The sequence below is a fragment of the Lepisma saccharinum genome, chromosome 13 (genome assembly GCF_977018435.1).
Source record: "Lepisma saccharinum chromosome 13, izLepSacc3.1, whole genome shotgun sequence".
In the NCBI taxonomy this organism is placed as follows: Eukaryota; Metazoa; Arthropoda; class Insecta; order Zygentoma; family Lepismatidae; genus Lepisma; species Lepisma saccharinum.
In genome coordinates this window covers 61745001-61769492 of record NC_139241.1, presented here as the reverse complement: position 1 = coordinate 61769492, position 24492 = coordinate 61745001, and the positions used below count along the sequence as shown (strand labels likewise).

Sequence of the window (24492 nt, the reverse complement as noted above, 5' to 3'; positions counted from 1 at the left end):
ATCACAATAATAGTCACTTGTGATTGTGTGACCCTGTGGCAGGTAGTCCGTTAGGATGACTCCCTCACAGTCCCAGAAAACGGACAGCATCACTTTAGCAGCTGACCTATGCACTGTTGCCTTTTTGGTGGGTGGTGAGGAGCTGTGTTTCCATTGCTTGCTCATCTTCTTTGTTTCTGGGTCATAAAGGTAGATCCAGCTTTCGTCCATTGTAACCAGTCTGCTGAAAAAATCTTCTTCATCCAGCTCACAGCGGCCTAACATCGCTAGTACTGCTTCCTCTCTCGTCCTCTTCTGGAAAGGTGTGAGCAATCGTGGCACCTACTGTGACGACATTTTATGAAGGTGCAGCTGGTGATGGATGATATTCCAGATGGACCCATAACTTACACCGATTGCAGCCATCACACTTTCAATGGTGATCCTCCTGTCTTCCATTATCATTATCTCCACTTTCTCCATCAATGTGGCATCATTTCTGAAGGACGGTCTCCCTGTCCTAGGGGCATCGAAAATTAACATGTGACCGGTTTGGAACTGCCATTTCCACTTGGAAACTATCTCATAGGTTGGGCTTTCCTCCCCGTACACTGCTTTCATCTCATCGTGAATTTGCTTCGCTTCTTTCCCCTGAAGATGCAGGAATTTGATGACGCCCCGTGCCTCAATTTTGTCAATCATGGCACCTGTTAAAAAAGGATAACAATAAACATCCAAAACAGACAGAAAATTGTGTGCTTAACCTACAAGGGCCATTGTACAATACACATATCCGAGGGGGTTTCTAATTTGTTTCCTTCCAGGAGATTGCATGAACTTTTTGATATCCCTCGTATATGTAAAAATTTTACACCTTAAGAGTACCATATTTAATCCATTACATGAAGAAAAGAGAGTGTTTAAACGTATTTGTTTAAACGTATTATCGAAGGGGGAGGTGGGAGAAACATCCAACTCTTACATACTGGGCCTTAATTGACATGTGGGTTCTGGGAGGATTCTGAATTAAAATTTGGGGGGGAACAGTATCCAACTCCAGGTCTGAGATTATTGCGGGCATTTTTTTAGAGGGAGATTGAGCCTTAAATTGAGGGGTGTATACAATAATTGTGTATTACTATTGTCTTAGACTGTTGCGGAAATTCAGGTGTGGAGACTGAGAATTATTTTTTGGAAGCAATATCCATTCTTCAATATCAACAGGAAGTCTAAAATTGGCCTGTAAACTTTTGTAGTAGGATTGAGTATTAAATTTAAAGGGGGAGATAAAGTAAACTCTTGATAAACTGTTAAGTCTTAGATTGTCAAGGAATTCCTGTAGTGGAGAGAGAGTTTGACCATTAACTTTTGGAGACTGTCTTTTTTGATCGCTTCGCTTGCAATAATGGATTACTAGAATGCATGTTTGGCATTTCAATGAAGTGAATGTGAATTTTATATACTATAGCTGCATTACAAGGCAAGCTATTTTCTCGATTATGATGAACGATTTATGGGGTGGTCTTGAGCGATGTGCAGATCAAGTATAGTGTACAGTAAAGCTAAGAAAAATGTTACTTTCAGTAGACATGCTGTTGTAATGAAATATGTTGCGGAGATTACGATATGGTTTGAGGGTGCAAATGATATGATTAGGGGGGAATGGGCACCCCTGTGAAGCCACATGAGTATATCGTGCTATTTATATATAAATATCATGTGGAAAATTTGCAGTGTAAACATTGCAATTACACCCCGCGACTTCCTTGGATGAAATGAAAAGGAATCGGCGGGAAAATCAATCCTCTATCGGTTCCTATAGATGATAGACTTTGAGTACCTGAAGCCACGGCCTTTCAACCTTTGAAGTAACCGGGGAGGGATAAGTAGAAATGATGGTCTCCCTTTCCTCAGCAGTCTCTACCTGGAACCAGTCAGGCAGTCGAAAAGGCTGCTAGTGTGTGAGCTGTCCTGCAGTCTGCCTGTTGATCATATTGAGGGGTGAGAAGCACGTGAAAAAAGTGTGTCAATATGAACAGTGGCTTCAACAAGACAATAATTATTGTAATTTGAACATATGATATGAATTAAATAATACCATCATGTAAAAAAAATGGAAATTACAAGTAAATAATAAAGAACAGGAATAAACGGGAAAATCCCGTAAATATTTTGCGTAACTGACGTTTCGGTATAATTTAAGACACTGGGATAAAGTGCATACCTCCGAATGTATGCTGGTGGAGGAGGGCATTTTTCTGGGGTCCCCCCCCTTTAAGTAATTTGAATATAATAATAGATGTGTGATTGATCACTGCTAGACTCACTACTCCTCAGTGTACGTCACTGAATTGAATACATTTATTCATCATTAACAAACAATAGGTGTGGAAATGAGGAGTGGGGGAAAATTAAAAGACACTAGCAAATCATCTTTGGGTGAATTTCAAATTCTTGTGTGGGGTAGAGAAACTTTATCCTTTAACCAAAGGTGCATTTTACACACAAAATTTAAGGTTCTAGACACGAGATTGGATTAAAATATTCATGAACGGATTTCGTGAAATTATGAAATTCTTTGTGGTGTCTGCTAGCAAATGGAAAAAAATGAGTATGATTGTATATGCTGAATCGCAGACAAATCTGTGGCTGATGCATGAAAAGTATTAACAAAAGTGCGTTATGCGTGTGTGACGTTTTAAAAATGTAGCAAATTTTGGCTTCATTTGTCTGTGAAGCATATAAGCTGCACATGCTAATGCTGAAACATCTAGACCTTAACCTTAATGCAATTGAAAACAATAATTTCCATATTAATCCATTTGGTAATTAAGATGAGGTATGGTAGGACCACTTTTCGTGGTGTCCCTGTCGGCATAGCAATTTTTTAAACCTTGCAAGAGCTGGGAGTATGTTGAACAGCTTGATTCCCCCTATAATTGTAACTGCTCTGTGTTTTATTTAGGAAGTCGGGAAAGAGTTGCGTTACTATTTCAGGATTTTCAAAAGGGGGTGGGTCATTTTACCACCTTGAACTTTTTTTTTTCTGTTTAAGAAACTCTGACCCACCAACCCTTCTTTGGGTACGCCACTGAGCCCAGTACCGATTCAACTTACACATGTGCATTTTTTATTAATACAAATGATTTATTCACTATATTCGGCATCAATTCCCATTAAAAGAACAATATATATTTTTAAGTGTTTCCAGATGAAGGAGTGTCCTTGAATAGAGGTGTCAAGAACAAACAGGGATTTTTACTGAAATATGGTTTTAGCAATAGTGGTAATCACAATGGAGGATGTGAAGTTTGGCAGCGTCTGTGCATATTTTTTTATAAAATAAAACGGCAGAATGTTGTTTTCAGTTATCGTGTAAGTGTAAGCAGTTGTTAAAATACTTTTTACCTTTTTAATGTACTTTAAACCGGGAGAAAACGTTTCAGAGCTGTAACAATCAATGTTGTAATTGCATTTTGTCTTCGTGATAGGTGGACCGTGTACAAGACTAGCGCAAACAATTGATACGTAGTTATTAAATTAATGTTCACAAAGGTAGTTTATCATAAAAATGTGCAAGATTTACGGTGGCAAGTAGTGTTAGTCACAACTCGTAGATAATTGCAGTGCCAGCAATATTGTGAATTTTTCCATACGTAATCAATATCTATTGTAAGGCACTGAACCGTGTAGTAGTCCCATGTAGTCAAATGTAAACTAATAACATTTGGTTATAGTAAATTTACATTGACCTCTCTTTACATAGTTCATAAGTGCATGAGCGAGCGAAATATGTCACCAGAATCGATTTTGAAAGGTATGCATTTTACATATTCCTGTGAACAAGTGCATTTTCTTTGTCCGACGGCCATTCCAAACTTGAACCGATTACCAGTCAATTGGGCTGGAATAATTAATTAATCTTTATTCATAAATGAGACACATAGTTTTCTGGTCATAATTCTCGATAAATACGTGACAGTAACGGAATGTCTAAGATTTTATTTATTTTAAAAGTTCAAGAGTGTTCAATGCCTCTGTAAAGCCATGTGGTCATTACTTGTTGTTTACTCACGAGAATTTGGACGATTAAGGTCAGAACACCGTAATTATTGCAATCTTTTCTGACAAGTAAGCCTTCGTAAATGTAAGTATCTGCATGCCAATTCAATTAACAAGAATTGTGAAAAATTTTAGTTATAAATTTTGGTAACACTTTACTATACCGGAGACGGATTTCTTCAAATTTACAGGAGAAAGTACTTACGCAAACCATTTTCTGTAGCGTTGTTGATGTTCGGGAATGTAGTTTTGATCCATTTTAATGCGAATGCATGTGGTTTTCTTCGAAAATCTATTTCCGACGCACTATTGCTGCTGCTACAACATGATGCGTCGTGAAGTTGTTGCTGGGTGTGGAAGATGCCGTGGAATTTGTAATTCCGATGTTGTCCCTATATGTTAAATTGAACAAAAGGAGTGCTAATGGAACCTAACCTAACAGGCCTAACCTAACCTAGTAGGCATACCTCGTCCCCGTGATGGTTCGTGGGCTATCGTATGTAAGGAATATAAATCATTTTCGTTAGAAATCCATTATTTCACGTAAAGAAATGTTCTGCAACGCAGAATAGTACGTTATCAATGTAAAAAATTGCGAAATAAATCGTTGATAGGTGTCTCCGGTATAGTAAAGTAGTACCTAAATTTTTAACATAATGGAGCCACCATTTTTATAGCAGTTTTAAAATATGTGTTAGACACACCCTGGCCAAGGTTCTGGTTTTTTAAAATTAGAATTAGTCATGGTATGCAGACATTTTTTTACATCGTTCGATTTCTGTTTAGTTAACAGATCCGTCGGTGTCTCGGAAATTACTTGATACATGTTTTCTGGAGAACAAATGTTCTCTTCTGTAAGATTTATTATTTGCCAGCAACCATTTGGGCCCAAGGTCCTTTTGTTTTATTGCGATTTCATCATGCTAAGAATGCAATTTTTACATGGTTTGATTTCGATGTATGTCTGTTAACACATACTGCGGAGTTTAAGCGATTACTTTGATATGATCCTCCCGAACCATATCAAGGATTCGGTCATATTTAATATTATTCTTAATTATTTTACTTTTTATATATTCACTGTTAAAAACGTTATGAAAGATGAGTTATTTAATATTTGAACTAATGACCTAATTCTGTTATTCGAGAAGTTTAGAATTTGTTATTTGCAAGCTTCTTGAAAGCAAAAGCTTTCATTGTTGACAATTAGTCAAAAGTATGTGTTCTCAGTTTTAGAATCAAACTACTTGTATTATGAAAGCCATAAGAGCTAAAATTCAGTTGGGAGTTATTAGTAATATAAGCCTTATGGACATTGGAAAGAAGTTTTTAAGAATGTGACAACTTTGTAGTAGATAATATTATAGAAACTTTAAGGATCATAATTGTTGTTTTAGACATAGGAAAATGAACCTTATGGAACATACTGTTTAATCTTTAGAATATTGCCATTATACACAAATTAGTTCTGCATATCACAGCAGTAGCTATGTTTATCTTTTGTGTCATGGGAGGCGCTCTGCTTGACATGCGGGGGTATAAATACAGCTACGGAACCTAATTCAGGGGCATTTTCATCACCGACTCCGATGGATTAACATCTTAAATACTCAGCTCCCTTTATGGGAGGGTTCAAGAACTCAGTCTTCGTTCCCAAATTAGCTTAGAGACATAGTTATTCTGTCGTATGGGTAGGTTCGCCCTGTGGACATGCTAACATGTCACCATACGAAAGAATAAGTTAATTTAAACTTTGTTTTGAAGTTTTCTGAAATTTTAAATAAAATCTTAGCAAAATAATGTTAAATTTCGACTCAGAACTTACTGTTATTCTGACGCATGGGTAGGTTCGCCCTGTGGACATGCTAACATGTCACCATGCGTGAGAATAAGTTAATTTACGATTTCTTTCAACCTTTGTGATAGTTCAGTTTCATCTCTTCGAAACTTATACGTAATATATGCATTATGCAACAAGACTTAATGTTATTCTGCCGTATGAGTAGGTTCGCCCTGTGGGCATGCTAACATGCCATCATACGGAAGAATAAGTTCAGATTATTTCGTCTCCATGATAATTATTTATTGATCAGGTTATTCATTATTGATATCTGGCATGGTTAGGTTTCGCCCTGTGAACATGCTCAACATGTTGCCATACCCGATATCAAGTCGATGTCTCTAATATTTTACGAATTATAGCAGTTTGTATTTCTGCATATATCTTGAAGCCAGACCATAATGTCCAATTTATATTAAAATCGGAGTCAATACTTAAATCCTTCGCCAGTCACGTCAAAGTTATGCTTCATTATGGCAAGGAGCGTTCATAAGGTTCAAAGCAAGCGCCTGGTCGTCTGTATATAACTGATATGACAGCTTGATCCATATTATGTAAATAAACTGCAAAAGTCGCGTAGATTTAATTATAAGAAATAAATCTGTTCTGTCCTTTATTTATGGAGATCTGTAACTAAGATGTAAATTTATAAAAGTATCTTGAAAATAAACCATCTTCAGGAAAATAATTGCCCATAAAGAAGCCTACTGAAGACGCAGACCTTTCTTCGGAAACAAATGTTATTCATTTATAAGATCCCCCTTTTCCATAGCCTGTCAAATGATTTAGTACATAACAGTCGAAGCTTCATATCCCACGTATTTCTACTACTATACCCGTACCTGAGAGGGGTCAGAGTATCCCATTAGCCCACTGAGTTTTAGCCGAGGTGAAGAAACAGATGACATAGGATATTGAAAGGTGATTGAAGGAAATAGGAAAGTAAAGATGAGGATGGACGCTTTGTCTTCGTGATTTTTTTTAATGTAATAGCTGCAATTGTATAGTTTTTCGAAGGCGATTTATGCTCGAGGACGCTGACGACAGAGGGTGGCCTAAAGGTTCGAGAGAGGAACCGCCACAAAGCCTAGTTCAGTATGAGAGCAGCCTAAAGTGTCGCGATGGATGTTTCCGCTCACTTTCTTCGTCTCCTTCGAAGTTTAGAGCTGGCGATGGAGCGCAGGTCTCTCCCCAGCCATCACTAAGCAGTGATGATTTCAAAAGGATGGTATTTGTTTTATTTTGATTATGAGCGTTTTCCCTCATCAGTTGTTATGTTTTTCTTTCCTTCCCAATTCTGCGTAACGCTATGCGTCGCTCTTCATAGTCATTCACCTGTTGATATGTGTTGATCACGACGACGGAGCTCGGCGGTGCGGCACCTTTCAACTTAATATTTTGTTCAATATATGCTCTCGTGGTTAGGTTTGGTTCCCTTAGCATTAAAATAAAGTCCCTAAATGCATTCTACTAAGGTTCCGATTTACTTCTATATTCATTACCACGCTTCTATGATATTTATTGTCGCTTGTCGACAGAATATTTTGTCCATTAGAAGTGCGTAAGGTAATTTTCAAATTGTTTTTTTCAACATCAATAACTTTTTTCGAGTCCAAACAGTGCCCATTACTTGTTCAAATATCGTGTGACAATGATTTCCAAAATTCTACGATAATTAGTCTTTGTGCTAGGAGAAATCATAAAACAATCTGAAGCGGTACCACTATTTGTTTACTGTTATCTTGGATACGGACTGATACTGCCACCTACTTCCTGTGTGTGAGGTGTGAAGGTGCATGACGTTGCTAAATGTTTTCATTATTATGCAAGCTGGGTCAGATTTTGGGATCTTGGCATGAAATTAACATCCCTTAATGCTTCCAATATCTGGTCCCAAGCATGAAACTTTCTTCGAGCCTTGCTGAAAATCCATCAGAATTCTGCATATTGGACACACTCCTTGTGTGAGCAGCCACTTATCAAATTATAAATGCTCTTGTAAATAATATTTCGTGAAGCTTTTAACTGTGCTAATTAGTGTCGCCAATCTTCAGATTTCCTTTCACAAGCTGTTTACAGTATTCTAAAGCACGTCCTAATACTGCTGTAAAACTGCTGACAGAACAGCATTCAACATTGGGAACAGTTTTGAAGAAACTAGTTTGTACGTATTAATTTTTTTCAAATAAGTCACAGAACAAGGTACTTAGTAACCACACTTCTAAGTTTTCACTGTTTGAAGCAATCAAACTTGACAATCATAATAGTAGCATTCTAAGCATTTGAGCATAATTATAATACTAAGAGCACAAAGGCTGGTCTGCCTAATCTACTGTCCTTGCACCAGTTTCATCATTCCTCCTTACCATCACTATTGTCCCAACACTGGCTGAAAAACGATGTAAGAAAAGTACAAGAGTAGAATTGCATTTGGAAGTAAATTTTTACTTCAGTCAATTCAATATCAGAGGATACATTCTGAATTGCTTAAATTTTCGAGTTAATTGTATGCCTGTTCTGCAAGAAAATAAAAAAGATTGGCCAATCTGGGTGGAGCTTTCATGGACTCCTTAGGCCAGCTGCAACAGGCCAACACAACAGGATGCGACGAATTATTTTTTGTTGCAAACCGAATCGGGGAACATTTAACATGGGCGCACATCGGACGAAACATTTGACTCAAGTCACGTTGTGACTGTGACAAAACAGTGAACGTCGGCGGAATTTAGTCTCTCAGGAGCAAGACACAACGAAAGCTGTGCACATGTGTGGATCCTTTCTTCGCAGTGCACCACCTGCATGTGACTCATTACCGTATTGCGTGTGGTTGACTGTGCGGTCAAGGTTACATATGGAGCTTGTTTAAGATAAGCTAATCGTTCTTGTGCAAGCGAGGTCTCTGTTATACGATTTTATTCCTCGACTGTTTACCATAATAAGGACAAAATTGATGCGCTATGGAATTAAGTTGCACAATTACATTACCTGTAAAAACAGGTCCATTGCAAATTTTCTTGTATTTGGACAGAGATTGTAGTGTACAAAATATGTCGTAAATTGTACAAGAAAGACAATCTTTGATATTGCTTGAATAACTGTGTGTTTGCAGTTCACGAATTAAAATTTTCCTTTCTTGCAGGGGATTCATCTATTGCTGGATTCATGTGTAAACAGGAAATGTATTCTCTTTTGAGAGGAGATAAATTAACATTATAATGAAATATAACTAGAAATACAATATCAAACAAAGCTACGAAATTGATTACTCATTTCCTCGCACAAGAAATGTGTTTCCAAAGCTTCAATGGCTTTCGTGTTTTGACGTGTGTGTTAGTGATTTTTTGTTAAATTATCATGTTTACATATAAAGTGCCAAAACAGTAGGGGGATAGAAACATCCCTGGTGGTAATGAAAATTTGCTTTTGTTGCAAGGAATAATTGGCTCTTTTGGGGGTATCCTTCCACATTACCATGTGCACACTGTCATGTTACATCCTTGCCAACTTCATCTTTGTTAGTAATTTGTAGTTATGATGTCTTGGAACACTGCCATGAATGGAATTAAAGTTATCAACACACCTTTTCCCCTCTTGTTTTTGTATGAAGAACACAATAAGACTGGTTTTGCCTCACCGTGTAGCATTGTGTTAAAACCAATACGTTGCTGACCAAGGCAGTTTATTAAGATAAAACACTTAACACGTAACGTTTCGACCCTGTATCAGGGTCTTCCTCAGACGAAGAACTAAACTAAAATGATGAAAAACTGCCTTGGTCAGCAACGTATTGGTTTTAATATGGAAAAAACAAGGCTTAATTATATTACAATTGGACATTTTCCGAGGCTGATGAGGAAAATCAATGACTGGAAGGACTTGAAGAGGAAGGACATACACAAGCAGGAGCAAGAAATATTCTTGAGGGAGTGTTTGGAGAAGGGCACAACACCAAAGGGAATGAAGATAAGTAAGAAGGGATTGGATTGTCGCACCAGAAGATGGAAGAGGTTAGTACAGAAACTTGAAAAAGAAATGATATGGAATGAAATAAGAAAGAGGAAGAAGGAAATCAGAACAATAAAGGAGAAACTGGCAGGAATGGAAGAAACCATAGAAGATGGACTCACCATTTTTACTAGAGAATTCACATTCCATGAAATGAGAAGCTGGCAAGAAAACTTTAGGGAGAAGGTGAAACTGAAGATGAAGAAGAAAGGAGAAAGACTGGGATGGAGAGAGGAAAGAAGAGAAGAGGAAGAAGGTGAAGAGGGCAGGAGAAGAGTGGTTATAATCGGAGATGTTCAAATATCAGAAGAAGAGGAAGCCTTTTTGAAGTTAGGCCGAGGTTTCAAAGTGATGGAGAGAAATGTGAACTATGAAGAGATTGTATATGATATTGAGGAAGCGGTGCTACATATTGAAGAAGTGGCAGAAAGGGATAAGATTAGAAGAAGAACAGCAGCCATTTTGAAGAAAGAAATGGATAAACAGAGAAGATTAGATAATTTGAGCCAGAAGGAAAGGGAGGGTATGAAAAGAATCAAGACAAGGAACGATGTGGTGGTGGAACAGGCAGATAAGGGAGGGGCCACAGTTGTGATGGAAAAAGAATGGTACGAGAAGAAGTTTGAAGACCTGAAAGGGGACACGTATGAGGAGATTTGTGGAATGGAAGACGAACGCAATATTAGAGAAAAGATCATAAAAGATTGTGGAAGGAGGGGGTTTAGAAAGCTCACAAAGGAGGCAGGAAAACTGCCCTGTTTAAAAGGCTTTCCCAAAATACATAAAGAAGAGATAAAGTTGAGACCAGTGATGAATTGCAGGGACAATATTTTGGAACCATTGGAGAAGAAGTTAAAAAAGGTAATTGAAGTGTTAGTGAGAGAACAAGAAAGCAGAGCCGTGAAAAACAGTGAGCAAGTGGTGGACCTTATAAAAGGTCTGAAGGAGTCTGGGGATAAAATCATAATGTTTAGCCTAGACGTGAGAAGCATGTTCCCGAGCATCAAAAGGGGACACATAGTGGATATAGTGAGGAAGAAAGTGGGGAAAAGCATTATAGGAGAATGGGATAGTGAGAGAGTGGTACAAGCGCTGGAAACCATTTGGGACAATGGCTACAGCAGAGTGGGGAGTAAAATCATCAAGATTAGTGAAGGTCTGAATATAGGCTCTTGCTTGAGCCCTGTGCTGGCGGAATTAGTTATGAATGAATGGGAGAAGGAAGTGATAGTGAAAGGAGGAGATAAGTTAAGTCTGTTTTGTAGATATGTGGATGATTGTTTTGGGATATGGAAGGGAACAAAAAGGCAGCTGAGTAAACTTGTTAAAGATGTAGAAGATGAGAAAGCAGGGATATTCCTTGAGCTCGAAACGGAACAGGAAGGAACATTAAATTTCTTGGATATTGAGATGAAAAAGAAGAGAGGAATGGGGATTGTGGCTACATGGTATCAAAAGAAGTGTTCGGCAGGAGTGTTCTGCCACAAAAGAAGTGATGTGGGTGATGGAACTAAACGTAATTTTATAAGGAACATGGAAGACCGAATAAAGAAGATATGCACAGAGAAAGGGGAAGAAGAAACCAAGATTAATAGCCTGTGGGAACAACTAGAAGAGAATGGCTATGAAAAGAAAGACAGACACAACATCAACAGAAGAAGGAAAGAGATAAAAGAGAGAGGACTGGAAGAGAAGGAAGAAAAAGAAAAAGAGAGATGGTTTGGTATAAGAAGTATGGGCGAAGCCACAGAGAAGATATGCAAAGTGCTGAGGAAAGTGGGTATAAGAACTTACAGGAAGGGAGGACGCACTATTTTAAGTATAGCCAGCAAGAAGAAGGAAGAAAAGAGAGAGGAAGAAGAGGAAGGGGTTATCTACGAGGTGAAGTGCAGAGGATGTGAAAGTGTATATATCGGGGAAACGAAGAAGAGACTTAAAGACAGGTTAAAGCAACACATGGATGATGTGAGATTGAAGAGAGACAGGAATGCCATATTCAAACACACTAGAGAAACAGGACATGAAGTTGAATGGGATTCGGCTAGGCGAATAGGAAAAGAGAAGAGAGAACTAGTGAGAAAATGGAAGGAGGCCAAAGAAATAGAAAAGAAAGGAGAAGACATCATGAATTGGAATGGAGGACTCAAGATAAACAAGGAATGGAAGAGTGTGTTAGAGAAAGTGAAAGGATGAAGAAAAGGAATGAGGAAGAAAAAAAAAAAAAAAAAAAAAAGAAGTATGAAGAAGGAAGAAAGAAGAGAAAAGAAGAAGACCAGAGGAGGAGGCATTCATCCATAACCAAAAAGGCAGGAGGGGTGGGGGAGTGGTAAGCAGGTGCTAATCTTGACCTGCCAATCACCTGTCAGTGTAGTAGACCCATTAGTCAACAACTGTCAGGAGGTGAGATGTTTAATTCCTTTGGAGAAATCTTCATAGATAAGGACTGTCACCTTGATTTGTTGTTGTGTGGCTTGTGACCCTGCTATGTGTATGTAATCTTTCTGTATTTAGTTTTTTCATCATTTTAGTTTAGTTCTTCGTCTGAGGAAGACCCTGATACAGGGTCGAAACGTTACGTGTTAAGTGTTTTATCTTAATAAACTGCCTTGGTCAGCAACGTATTGGTTTTAATATGGAAAAAACAAGGCTTAATTATATTAGCATTGTGTTGCATCGCATCGTGTTTGATCTGGTGTGCAGCTGGCCTTACTACAGGCAGACTTTAACCCTCTTGAATTATTGTACATTTTAGTTTTTAAATATACAGGGTGGTCCATAATACTGGAAACATCCACTTAAAACAAATGTAGATGTGAAAAATTAATAAATATACTGATACAGGGAATGGGGGGGGGGTGCAAGTAGGAATGGCCAGATTTAGGATCCGGATCTGTTTTGCCATCCCACATGAGGGCTATATATATATATACAGGGTGTCATTTTAATGGCGCCCACGGACCACAGATTCGTATAGAGGACATCAAACCAAACAACTTTTCCCAGTAACATTTTCCCCGGTGGTGCATCAATTCGACGCTATAGCCGTTCAAAAAAGACCGTTTTGCCGCCTGGATGCTGGCAACCCAACACAACATTTGATCGTATCTCTGACGTCATATCCTAGGGCGAAACGGCGCATGGCAGAGTTGCAAGGAACAAACAAATTTTGTGAAAAATGACAAACTACCAACCACATTAAGCTGTAAAACGAAGCGAGAAACGCGTCCAGCAGACCGAACATCATAGCCTACCAGCCAGAAGATCAGCAGTCATCTCAGGGGAAGGGGGAAGTGAACTAAGGGTATGAGAAATGGTAAAAAATTATTCAAAATGAAATGTCGATGTCGGATTTTGTCTCAGCCTACATCTAAAATATCAACAACAATAAATTTTATTGCACTTACAACTTACACGTGGCTGTTTACGCCCAACTACATGTCAAATGTTTGCAAATCTCGTTGCAAGGTTGATATCTACAGGTTTGTGTCCAGATGGCATGCGGTACTTTTGTGTTGATAACGGAAGTATCCGAGGTTCACGTTGTTACATTACGGTTAAAACAAGTACAACCACAGTAACAATCTAATGATGAATCAGTACCGAATATACTGGCCTGTTCACAGATGCAAACTATTACATGTGTATCCGGTGCATAGATAAACACATAGTCGTCTTAGAGCTTGTATTACTACTACTTATATCCATGTATTTTCAATCATTTTTGCCATTTGCCTCATAATGCTCTGAATATACATTATATTAACCTATGTGTTGCTTACCTTTGGAATTTTGAGTTCTTTCATTTTCATTTTGTCATCTGTTCACTGTGTCACAGACAATTAGCATCAGAAGGACGAAGTGGATAGACTAAATTGTAGATGACAACTTGGTAACTAGATTTACAAATATTTGACATGTAAGCTGAAACAAAATTCGATATGATCACTTCCACTTGAATTCTATTTTCTTTCTACCATTTTTCGTATCGTTTGTTTACTTCCTGTTAGGTTACAGAACGTGTTTTCTCGTTTTGTGTTACGGTACATAATGTGGCTGATTGTAGCTATGTGATTTTTCACAGAGTATGTGTGTTCCTGGCAACCCTGGAACGCATCGCTTCACGACGGGATATGGCGTCACAAATGCAATCAAATGTTGTGTGTGGTTGCCAGCATTCAGGCGGCAAAACGGACTTTTTTGAACGACTGTAGCGCCGAAATGACGCACCAACGAGAAAAATGTTACTGAGAAAAGTTGTTTGTTTTGATGTCATCTATAAGTTTCCGTGGTCCGTGGGCGCCATTAAAATGACACCCTGTATATATATATATATATATATATATATATATATATAATAGTGTGTGCGCGATTTGTAATTAATACACTTACAATGGAGGTCTAAGTCTCCCCCTCCGAGTTCCATGAAACTTGGCAGGTGTATAGAGGGGCCCAAAGGAAGAAATACGTGTTTTTTTGTTTCGGCTAAAAAATTGTTTTAGGAGGCAACCCCCCTCAAATGTCAAGATGAGGACAAATTGAAGTGGGAATTGACCCCTGTGTCCCACTCCGATTTCCATGAAATTTGGCAGGTGTATGGGAGGGGCCCAAAGGAAGAAGTACGTGTTTTTGTGTTTCAGCTAAAATACTGTTTTAAGGGGTAAACCCTCCCCCCCTCAAATGTCAAGATGAGGAGAAATTGAAGTGGTGATCTGACCCCGAAACCACGTAAATTAGGCATAGGAAGAAACAGGGGGCATAGAGCACCTCTATACACCTGCGAAATTTCATGGAAATCGGAGGGGGACACAAATGTCAGATCCCCAAGTCAATTTGTCCTCATCTTGACATTTGAGGTGGGTTTTGTCCCCTAAAACAGTTTTTTTAGTTGAAACAAACAAACACGTATTTCTTCCTTTGGGCCCCTCTATACAACTGCCAAGTTTCATGGAAATCGGAGGGGGCACTTAGATAACCTCCCTTGTTAGTCTTACACTTTGTAAATATAGGAGGGCTATTTTTTTTTTCAAGGTCCGATCGGTCGCGAAATAAAAACCACAGTGAAATCAAAATTGTTTTTATTTGCAACATTTAGTTACACCTTCCAGCTACTTCTCTACATAGTCGCCGCCCAGATTTAGACATTTGTCGTAGCGTGGTACCAACTTTCCAATACCCTCGTCATGGAAGGCAGCTGCCTGTGCTTTCAGCCAATTCTCTACGCTGGTCTGCAGCTCGTCGTGCGTGCCAAAATGCTGTTGTCCTAGCCAGCGTTTCATGTGTGTAAAGAAATGAAAACCTGAGGGAGCCAAGTCCAGGCTGTAAGGTGGGTGATCAAACACCTCCCATCGAAAATGCTGCAGGAGCGTCTGTGTTGCAGCTGCAGTGTGTGGCCGAGCATTGTCATGAAGAGGGACAATGCCTGATGACAACATTCCTCTTCGCTTGTTCTGAATTGCCCTTCCTAGATGTTGAAGCGTCACGCTGTATGAGGCTGCAGTGATGGTCGTGCCACATTCCATGAATTCCACCATCAACACTCCTTTTCTGTCCCAGAACACAGTAACCATACACTTTCTGATGGAGACATTTCGCTTACACTTCTTTGGTGTACTCGGGGAATAGAAATGCATCCACTGTTTGGATTGCTCTTTTGTTTCTTCATTTTTTAAATGGACCCATGTCTCGTCCCCTGTGACAATTTTGTTCAAAATATCCTCTCCATCATGGTAGCTCTGAAGAAACGTTACGGCGGCGCCCATTCACTTTCTTTTGTGCTGGTCGGACAGCATCTTGGGAATCCATCTCGCACAGAGTTTGCGGTACTGAAGTCTCTCTCTCACGATGGTATAGAGAGCTGACCTTGAAATTTTGGGAAACTACTCGCTCAACACAGAAATTGTGAACCGACGATTTTCTAGAATCGCCTGATCCACTCGCTGAACAAGATCATCGGTTGACACTCGCTTCCTTACCTGACCGCCTGCATCATGAACGTGTGTACGTCCTGCTTCAAAGTTCCTGCACCATTGCCGCACTTTGCTGTCACTCATGAAAGTTTCAAGGAACACTGCACTCATTCGTCGATGAATTTTGGCTGCATTGCACCCCTCAGCACTTCACACTTGGCGTGCGACTCTAATGTTCTAGGCATGTTTCCATGCTCACTGCATGCTCCGAACTGACACGTGCAACGTGCCGCGATCAACGGGCATACTAGAGACACTGCGCAGCACATCCGCACACAGCTTCATCGGATTTTCAATGTGGTTTTTATTTCGCGACCGATCGGACCTTGATAAAAAAAATAGCCCTCGAATAACACTGCATATATTATAATGTTTTATTTTAATTTGTAAAACTGTAACTGAAGAACAATTGTATAATTTTTGTATAACATTTCTATCTTGTTAAATGTGTTAAAAGTTTCATCCTGGAATGGAATGTCTCACATTTATGTGTGTTTCCATTTCCAATACATTCGAATGAATACATATTCGTTTCAATGGCATGTACAAAATCACCTCTGCCATTTTATGTTAAACAAGTAAGATTATTTTTGTGCACGAGTGTGTTAGCTGATGCGTAGCAAAGTATTTTAGGAACAACACTTGAAAAAAATCTTCAAGGACTAACTAATGAAAAATTTCTTTGTAATCGAAGATCATAATACCTTTTAAGGTGTGGTAATATTATAATGGGATTGAGATCCGAAACTTTCGGATCCGGATCCGTAACTTTTGGATCCGTTTAGCCATCCCTAGTTGCAAGTAGGGTATGTGATCATCATGGCAGCCACATGGAAGTGAATTTGTTTGTAAATTTAATCCTAAAGGTGTCAAAACCGAACCATATTGGTAGATGTTCAGTGCTATGATCAGTTTTAAACAGCATTAGGATTAAAGTTACGCAAAAGTAAAACATTCCATCGTGTTTCTTTGGAAAGTCTATCCCACATAATAATAATTCAAAAGTTGAATCCAAGATGATGGACTTCAATGTGACCACCATGTTATCACATACCCTACTTCCTCCCCTCCCCCCTATGTTCCCTCTATCGGTATATTCTATTCATGTTTCACAATCCACATTTGTTTTAAGTGGGGTTTCCCATGCTTATGGACCATCCTGTATTTCTCTTTCAAAAGTACTTTGAGCTGAAGGAAATGGACTCTCATCTAGCATCATCACAAGCAGAATGCCTTTCCAAAGCTGCTAACAATCGCGTACTTTCATTCTTTTGAGGCTTGAGTGCTTGCATCCTTTGTTGCACTCATCCTTCAACACCTCCCAAATTGGTTCAGTTTTGCAGAGAAGTGAATAATTTATTTCAGTGTATTAATATACAAATCTTATATGTATATGATGATATACTGAATCAAATACTGGATAAATATATATTCAATATCCAGATTTCTATCATTTTGTTTTACATAACACATCATAATACATAATTTGAAATGAGGAAAAAGCAATAACATTCTTATAGGATTAAGTATAATTTGGCATGAGTTTACAATACCGGACCACTCTCCAATTTCTATAAAATTTCGCCTACTTACTAATTTCGGTGTTCTGATGATGTATCTGTAGTTCATATTTGGCGGTCACTTGTTAAAATTGTACATTTACGTGTAGAACTTGTAAAATAACCTTGCGATTTACCACAGTGATTGTCCATAATACACAGCAATTTGAAACCATCTTTCTTTCGCAATTCGTTAATGGTCTTTCTTTGCGCACAACAATTTTGCTGACGTTAGACGAGGAATGCCTACGAGGTTAGGTTAGGTTCCATTAGCATAAATACAAAGAAAAAATAGTATTTTATCTAAGAGAACTATACCTTGTCTTGCATGTTGATTTCTTCATGTTGGGAAAATGGTGTCTTCCGTGGAGCTATTGTTCTTATGGTAGGGTTACGTTACGTTAAGAAAACATAGTTTATTTCATATTTTTTTTCTCGATTTCCATACTTGACCGCCAATTATTACATGCAGATTCGTGATTAGGAGTTCACAATTAGTGAGTAGGCGAAATTTCATAGAAATTGGAGAATGGTCCGGTATTGTAAACTCGTTCCTATAATTTTTACATTACCATTATAAAGTAAGATCTTTGTTTGGCTACAGTATTGATTTTATTCTTTTTTCTGTAATTTTCAGGTGTAATGCAGATTCTGAAGATCTAGTGCTAGCACAGATTGTAGCTTTTGATCGATTTTAAAGGACAAGGAATGTAGTTGCGAGTAGCTACTCTATTGAAACAGTTTTAATTATGAACATATTTTCATGAGAAAAACTTTGCAGTGAGAATTTTTTAGAGTTAATTGAAACAAGTACATGTAGAAGTTTTCCAAACAGTGTGTGTAACATCTAATTGAAAATGGCATCCAATGATGTTGCTGGCACCAGTTCTAGTGGGTCGGAAGTCAATCACATGCACAACACAAACAATGGTGCTGGTGTCAAAGTGATGGTGGAACAGCAGACACAGTCTATTTCGGGAAACTTGTCATCTGACTCAAAGATGGAAACTCCTTCAGGAAGAGAGAGCATGAACCAGGTTAATGTCAACATAGTGCCTCAAGAATTATCAAGGTATGTGGCATATTTTTGCTTATTCTTATTTGCTTTTATCTGAAAATGCAAAGTGTGTGTGTGCACTCAAGAATATGATATTCTCAAGATGTGTGACTGAACTTATCTTTAGCATATTTAATATGGTACTGGTTTAATTTTGTTGTACGATCCATTATTCACAATTAATAGCACTAAGTTACTTAAAAAGACACAAAGTTAGCCTTGCACTTTGCACCATGCCATGAGACACATTCTTTTCTGTCAGCTATTTCGGAAATGATATGATCAGCATCATGTTCCAGCCACCTTTACCTCCCCACACCATGGTTGACTCCAAGTAACCATTTATTTGAGGCTGGGTGAGCAGCAGAACTGCTTTATGTGGGGACAAGGCCAGAAAAGTTTCAAACTGAGATTACCCACCACAGGAATCGAACATGGGTCTCCCACATGGCAGTCAGACACCCTACCGACTAGACCAGTGTGGCTCCTTAAAAGTGTCGCATTTACTGACTGGGAATTGTGGCAATTATGTAAAATCCAGTGTTAGAAGTTTGATTATACATGTAAATAATAAGTATATTGCTGGTCTTTTAGTTTTTTAATGGTTTTGTTGATGCCACAATGGTAATATATAGGATTTTTTTATTTTAATAATTTGTCTCCAATGCCTCGCTGATGACAGTAAATATTATTGTTGTGCTAAATCCTTTTTTTAAAGGTCATTCAGTCTTATTGCTGTATCTTTAATGTGTAAGCTCCTGCATAGCCAGATGGTTAGGTCGCACTTATTTTTCATGCGAGTGGTCCTGGATTCAATCCCCAGTATTGAAGACAATTGGGGATTATTTTGTTTGTAAATAATCGAAGCAGTCTGGTCTACGCAGTCAGAAAACATGGTCAATAGGACTACTTCATGTGCTACATGTCACACCATGAAGAGCAGTTTTTAGTTAAGCTTTTATGGCTCTTCGTATATATCGACAGGCCCAATAAGCCAGATCAACTATTGTTTCTCATCACCCAATTGCTGAACCCTGTTAACATTTGTTCTTGAGTTAGAACAAATTGCGTCATTTAAATGGAAAGCTACAACTTGTAAATTAAAAAGACTGTCCAAGTACATCACACATGATTGGGGCTGAACATATGGTTTAGGACAGAAGCAAATCCCATGAACTTTGAACAAATGTTGGGTGCAATCCTCACTATTCACACTTCTGAAGTACAGAGCGATCCATTGAAGTGTAGACCGCCATGCCAGTGTTTGTCCACAAACCATTGACGTGTGGTTAGGTTAGTTTAGGCAAACATAGTTAAAATTTCGTGTCGTGGTAGTATCAGGATCTAGAAATTGCAAACTAATTGCAAACCATTGACGCTAGCCCCACAAACCATTGGCGCTAGCCCCAAGAACCATTGACGTGTGGTTAGGTTAGGCAAACATAGTTAAAATTTGGTGTCGTGGTAGTATCAGGAATATATATATTTGCTTGTGAAACAAAAAAAATTGCGAAAATCAACAGTTTCCATTCCGAAAACTATCTCCTTATTTTGCAATTTCTAGACGTTTCCGACAACTTTTAACTTTAGATTCGTGATTAGGAGGCCTCAATTAGTGAGTATGCCAAATATGAAGAAAATCGGAGAGGGGTCCGGTCATATTAAGTTGTTCCGTTGACACTGTAGACTGTCCATGAATCAAGCGTGCAAGTTTCTTAAATACTTGCTGTGCAGTAGAAAACATTTGCTGAGCCATAACACACTTTCCGGTTGAATACACTAGAATAAAACAATACATAACATGCACCATATCACTACACAGTCGCCAGACTAATAAACAGGCCACACAATATAAAACTAGAACCCTTATCACTTCACACTCCCGTGTCTACTTTCAGGACCTCCATAATAACTGGTTTCTAGCTCGCCTCACTAGCTTACATTAGAGGGTGTCTTAAGAAGGATATATCACAAATGTGTCCGCATCGAAGGTGACTAGATTGAAGACCTTCTTTTATAAATCTGGTTAGTAAATCACTTTTTAAAATAATTTAGGAAACTACGATGCCGACAAACTGCTGAGTGTGCTTCCCTTGCCGACAGCGCAAACACCCGACCGCTGGTCTACACTTGAATGGATCGCATTGTACTTTTACATACAAAAGTAATTTCCAGTTAGTATTTCCTAATTCTTTGACGTTAGTTACATTCCCCTTTTTACCAAAATAATATGCTACATCTATACTCGCACTAGTGTGTGTATATTTTAAATCAAATTTTAGCTATTGTTGCACAAAGGCATTGTGTTGATAATTATTGTATTAGTACATGCAAAGATGTCATATCTGCCATTCCTTAACACACATCAAAATCAATTTTTTTATGAGGTCCACATTTTTAAGTGCATATATTTGCAGAGTTCAGGTATAAGCATGGCATGAGCCATTTTGCTTCATGTTCTGTGGTAATAGTATCATGTAGAAAGCTCAGATAGATATGCATTTTGCAAGGAAGCTGTTTTATCCTTAAGTAAAAGGACTTGTCTTAGTTCCAGGGTAGGTTCACTCATTTGTTAATAAATTGGTAGGTTTTTTTTACGGCGTAGCATGTACAAGGTATAAATAAGACTATGTGATATTTTTAAAATGGATAGTACAGTTGTAGACAATGGCAAGGATTCTGTCAGTGTCACAACCATGCAAAGAAAGCCATGGGGATAAACCCCATTGGTGACAACAAGAAGGATAAAATGAGAATGGGAACTCCAGAGTGAAAATGGGCCTACACCATGAGGTATTTATCATAAAGAGTTTAAAATTGCCAATACGAAACATCCTTTTTTTTAGTAGTGATTGGGCAGATTAATGTACCCGATCCAATATTTCTATATATGTACAAAAGTAGTTCAAAATTATTCTGTTTTATTGCTACAACTAAGGCAAAACTGTTTGCAGTTACTTGGCTACACACATTTCTAAGGAGTTGCATGAAAAATACAAATACAAACAGACTACTTGACCAAAGACACGAAAGCTAACCATTTGGAATGATTGATTTGGTCCTGGTGGGCTCCACTCTTTAGTTATTAGCCCATCCTTGTAAGGCAGTTGGGGGGGGGGGGGACTACTCGAAAGAACTACTAGTAGGCTGTGTTCTTGCAACAGTGATGGGCCTGAGTTCAAAGTGAGCCAAAGTTTAAAGTCTGCTTCTGAATTCTTGGAATGAGTTAATATTTTTGAGCTGAAGGAACAGCTCTGTATGTATTTTTGCATAGCTATCTGGGCTTCTTTGTGGGTGGATGTTGTGTTCTGTATATAGTTGACAAATTCAGCATATTCTGTCCAAGTGGACTATGCGGTAAGTAAGTTGTTAAGTAGTTTCTTTGTTTTTTTAAGTTGAAATGTTGTGATTGTTAGTGATAATTTGATGTATTCAATGATTGTATCTCACATGAATTTATATCTAGTTATGAATTGGAGAAATATTGAAACTTACACCAAATAAAAATGCTGTAAATATATGCCACTGTGACGATTTGCCTTATTTTATCTCCACGATATTGAATTAATTCTGATTTTTTTTTCTTTTCTCTGATATGGACGAAAATAGCGACATCAGTGGAAAATATTATATTATTTATTGTGCCTTGAGATGGTTTGTGCTCCCCACCCAAACTTTTCTCCTTGATAACATGGCACTTGCCTCAGATGAAGAAAGTGAAAGCTTGTTTCCTGACGCTTCGATACTTAGATCAATGATTCTTAAGGCTAAGTTGGACCTTTGGCTGATACCTGCGAGGGCATTTTTTGAAACATTCCCTCCTTTCAAAAACTGCTATGATATTCCAAAATCTGAAAAATTACATCTGCTTAGAATTCCATCTCGAGCATTCATGTGAAGCTTCATGCAGTTTGCTTTTGTTCTCTAGATATCCACAATAGTTTAATAGGCTTACATAGTCATGAAACTATTGCAAATATCTAAACAACAGAGAAAGCATATTTTGGAATATCGGAGCAGTTTTTTTGAAAGGAGAAGTTATTTCGAAAACAGCTGCCCTGGGGTTGGCTAAGATCCAGTCAAGCCTTAACCTTTTCTTCACTTTGGGTATCTCTTGTTACGGAGAACCTAGGGTTCAATATTTGAAGTCTTAGAGTTCATCAAATATGATGAACCTAGAAGGGGCCCTCTATTATAGTGCTTGTAATGCAATTTATTATTACATTTTATAATAAGAACAAAGTGCTGAATGGTGGCCTAATAATATTACTTTAATTAATTCTGACCTTGTTTACCAAATGGTTTTTACACGTATATTTAAGATATATGAGTGTGGAAACTATTATCATACCTTCACTGCCCTCGTCAATATTTTCTGGAGTGTATTTTTGTAAACAACCAACCTCCGTTGCACAGCATGCTGCAATGCCTGGGGTCTCGGCTCTAAAACCCAGCCTGGGCATTGGTATTCTTTATAAGTGTCTCTTCATCATATCCTCATTGTCTTGATTGGCAGAAAAGTCATGCTACATAAAAATCAAATCAAATAAGAAAATATAAAAAATACTCTTGAGTGAGTTGAAAAATTTGTGATCTTTGGTGATTTGGAATTGTGGATTTTATATTAAGACATTTGAAGTACTAGCAATTCATAATATGATAAAAGTGATAAAAATATTGTGGTTGCATTTGTAGTACTTTGTGGAATGGATTTAAGTTTTAAAATTGACTAAAAACTCTTCAACCACACCACCGGCCAATGATTTCCCAGTGCACTTGCGTAAACAAAACTTGGAGTCTATATTTGTTTTTCTCTTACAATGTATTGTGTTACTTTACTCCTTTTGATTACGATGTGGAATCAGCTCCATATAGGAAGGTGGTTGGTTAGCAGTGATTTAAATAACCGTTTGTGACAAATTTCTAAAAGAGGTCGATGAAATACAAGGAAAGGAAAGCAAGAAACAACCGATGACAGTGGTTCAAATATTCTTCAAGAAAACTCTCTTTGATCTGCTTTCATGACTGATGTTTACCATAGTGGTTCACTAAAATCGAAGAGACCATCATGATGCACCCTGTATTTCTTAGCATCTGTTACTCTACGTTTAGTGATCAACAACCGGTCAGAAATCTAGAGAATGTAATCATTTTGATATTAGAATAATAACTGAAGAGTCATGGGGAAAAAACAGGTAAGTCAATTTTCTCATTTCCTGCCCTGTTGAGGCTGTGCTGGACTTTACAACATGCTTTCTTTCATTTCATACATTTGACCCTTCCATTCATCAAAGCATGTTTTTTTTTTGTACTATTCATTTACATTCCAATAGTGTTTTGCAATTAAAATTCAATTTTTCTAGACTTTTGACTTATCTGTTTTTTCCTTTGACCCTTCAAGTAAATCAATTTTACTTTTTGTTGTACTTGTTACCTTGATCTAAAAACATGAAAGTGAAAATTAAACTCTTTAACCTTTAGCGGCCAGAGCCTTGCAAAAAAAAAAGTCTTAACTCGAGAACTAATTGTCTTAGAGAGATGAAATTGGTTTTGTTTTCTGTCTTAAACATGGGGTTTTTAGCGGAGGTAAAATTTATACATTTTGCGTCCAAATATGTTTAGTGTTAAAGGAAGAAGAAAACTGATTTTTTTAATTGGCACATTCTCCTTTGCCCCCCTTAATAGATCGAAGTGAATGAAAAAAGTGTAGTATGTAGCAGTGGTAAATTCCTACAACCATGCAAAGTTTCGTTGAAATCCGACTGATACTTCTTGAGTAAAGAAATAATAACATTACATAACACGGCAGTGTTTCCAGCTTCAGAACAATGTCCAGAATTTCGCTTCTAGTGTCGGCCCTATAAACATTGGACGGATCAAATAGGGAGACAAGCACGACAAAAGATCACTCCATGAGGATATATAACACTGGTCTACAAAATTCAACTTTGTAAAATTTTCGAGCATCAAAATGGGTTATCCCCATGTATTTCGACCTGCTGAACACGAATCTGGCATTGGTTT

At 38.0% G+C, this 24492-nt stretch overlaps 3 protein-coding genes across 5 annotated transcripts in view; 2 read left to right on the top strand and 1 right to left on the bottom strand.

Moving 5' to 3' along the window:
• Window positions 1-321: 321 nt before the first annotated feature.
• Window positions 322-681, bottom strand: LOC145996785 (protein GVQW3-like). Its single transcript, XM_083133319.1, has one exon. It carries the CDS (start codon window positions 679-681, stop codon window positions 322-324), a length of 360 nt encoding a protein of 119 aa, XP_082989445.1.
• A 2586-nt stretch (window positions 682-3267) lies between these two features.
• The window catches only part of LOC145997348 (uncharacterized), an 81658-nt gene continuing 60433 nt past the window's right edge, over window positions 3268-24492 (top strand). The window contains exons 1-2 of one of the 3 annotated variants that reach the window (XM_083134303.1): window positions 3268-3354; window positions 18049-18483. In XM_083134303.1, coding sequence (XP_082990429.1) covers window positions 18269-18483 — 215 coding nt within the window. In that variant the 5' untranslated portion in view covers window positions 3268-3354; window positions 18049-18268. Of the gene's footprint in view, window positions 3355-3469; window positions 3535-3743; window positions 3797-18048; window positions 18484-24492 lie in introns of those variants that run through there. The other 2 variants (XM_083134305.1, XM_083134306.1) reach the window with 2 other exon arrangements.
• The window catches only part of LOC145997349 (uncharacterized), a 40605-nt gene continuing 36679 nt past the window's right edge, over window positions 20567-24492 (top strand). Inside the window, exon 1 of the mRNA XM_083134307.1 lies at window positions 20567-20642. The gene's annotated coding sequence lies outside the window, so the exon portion shown is untranslated. The remainder of the gene's footprint in view (window positions 20643-24492) is intronic.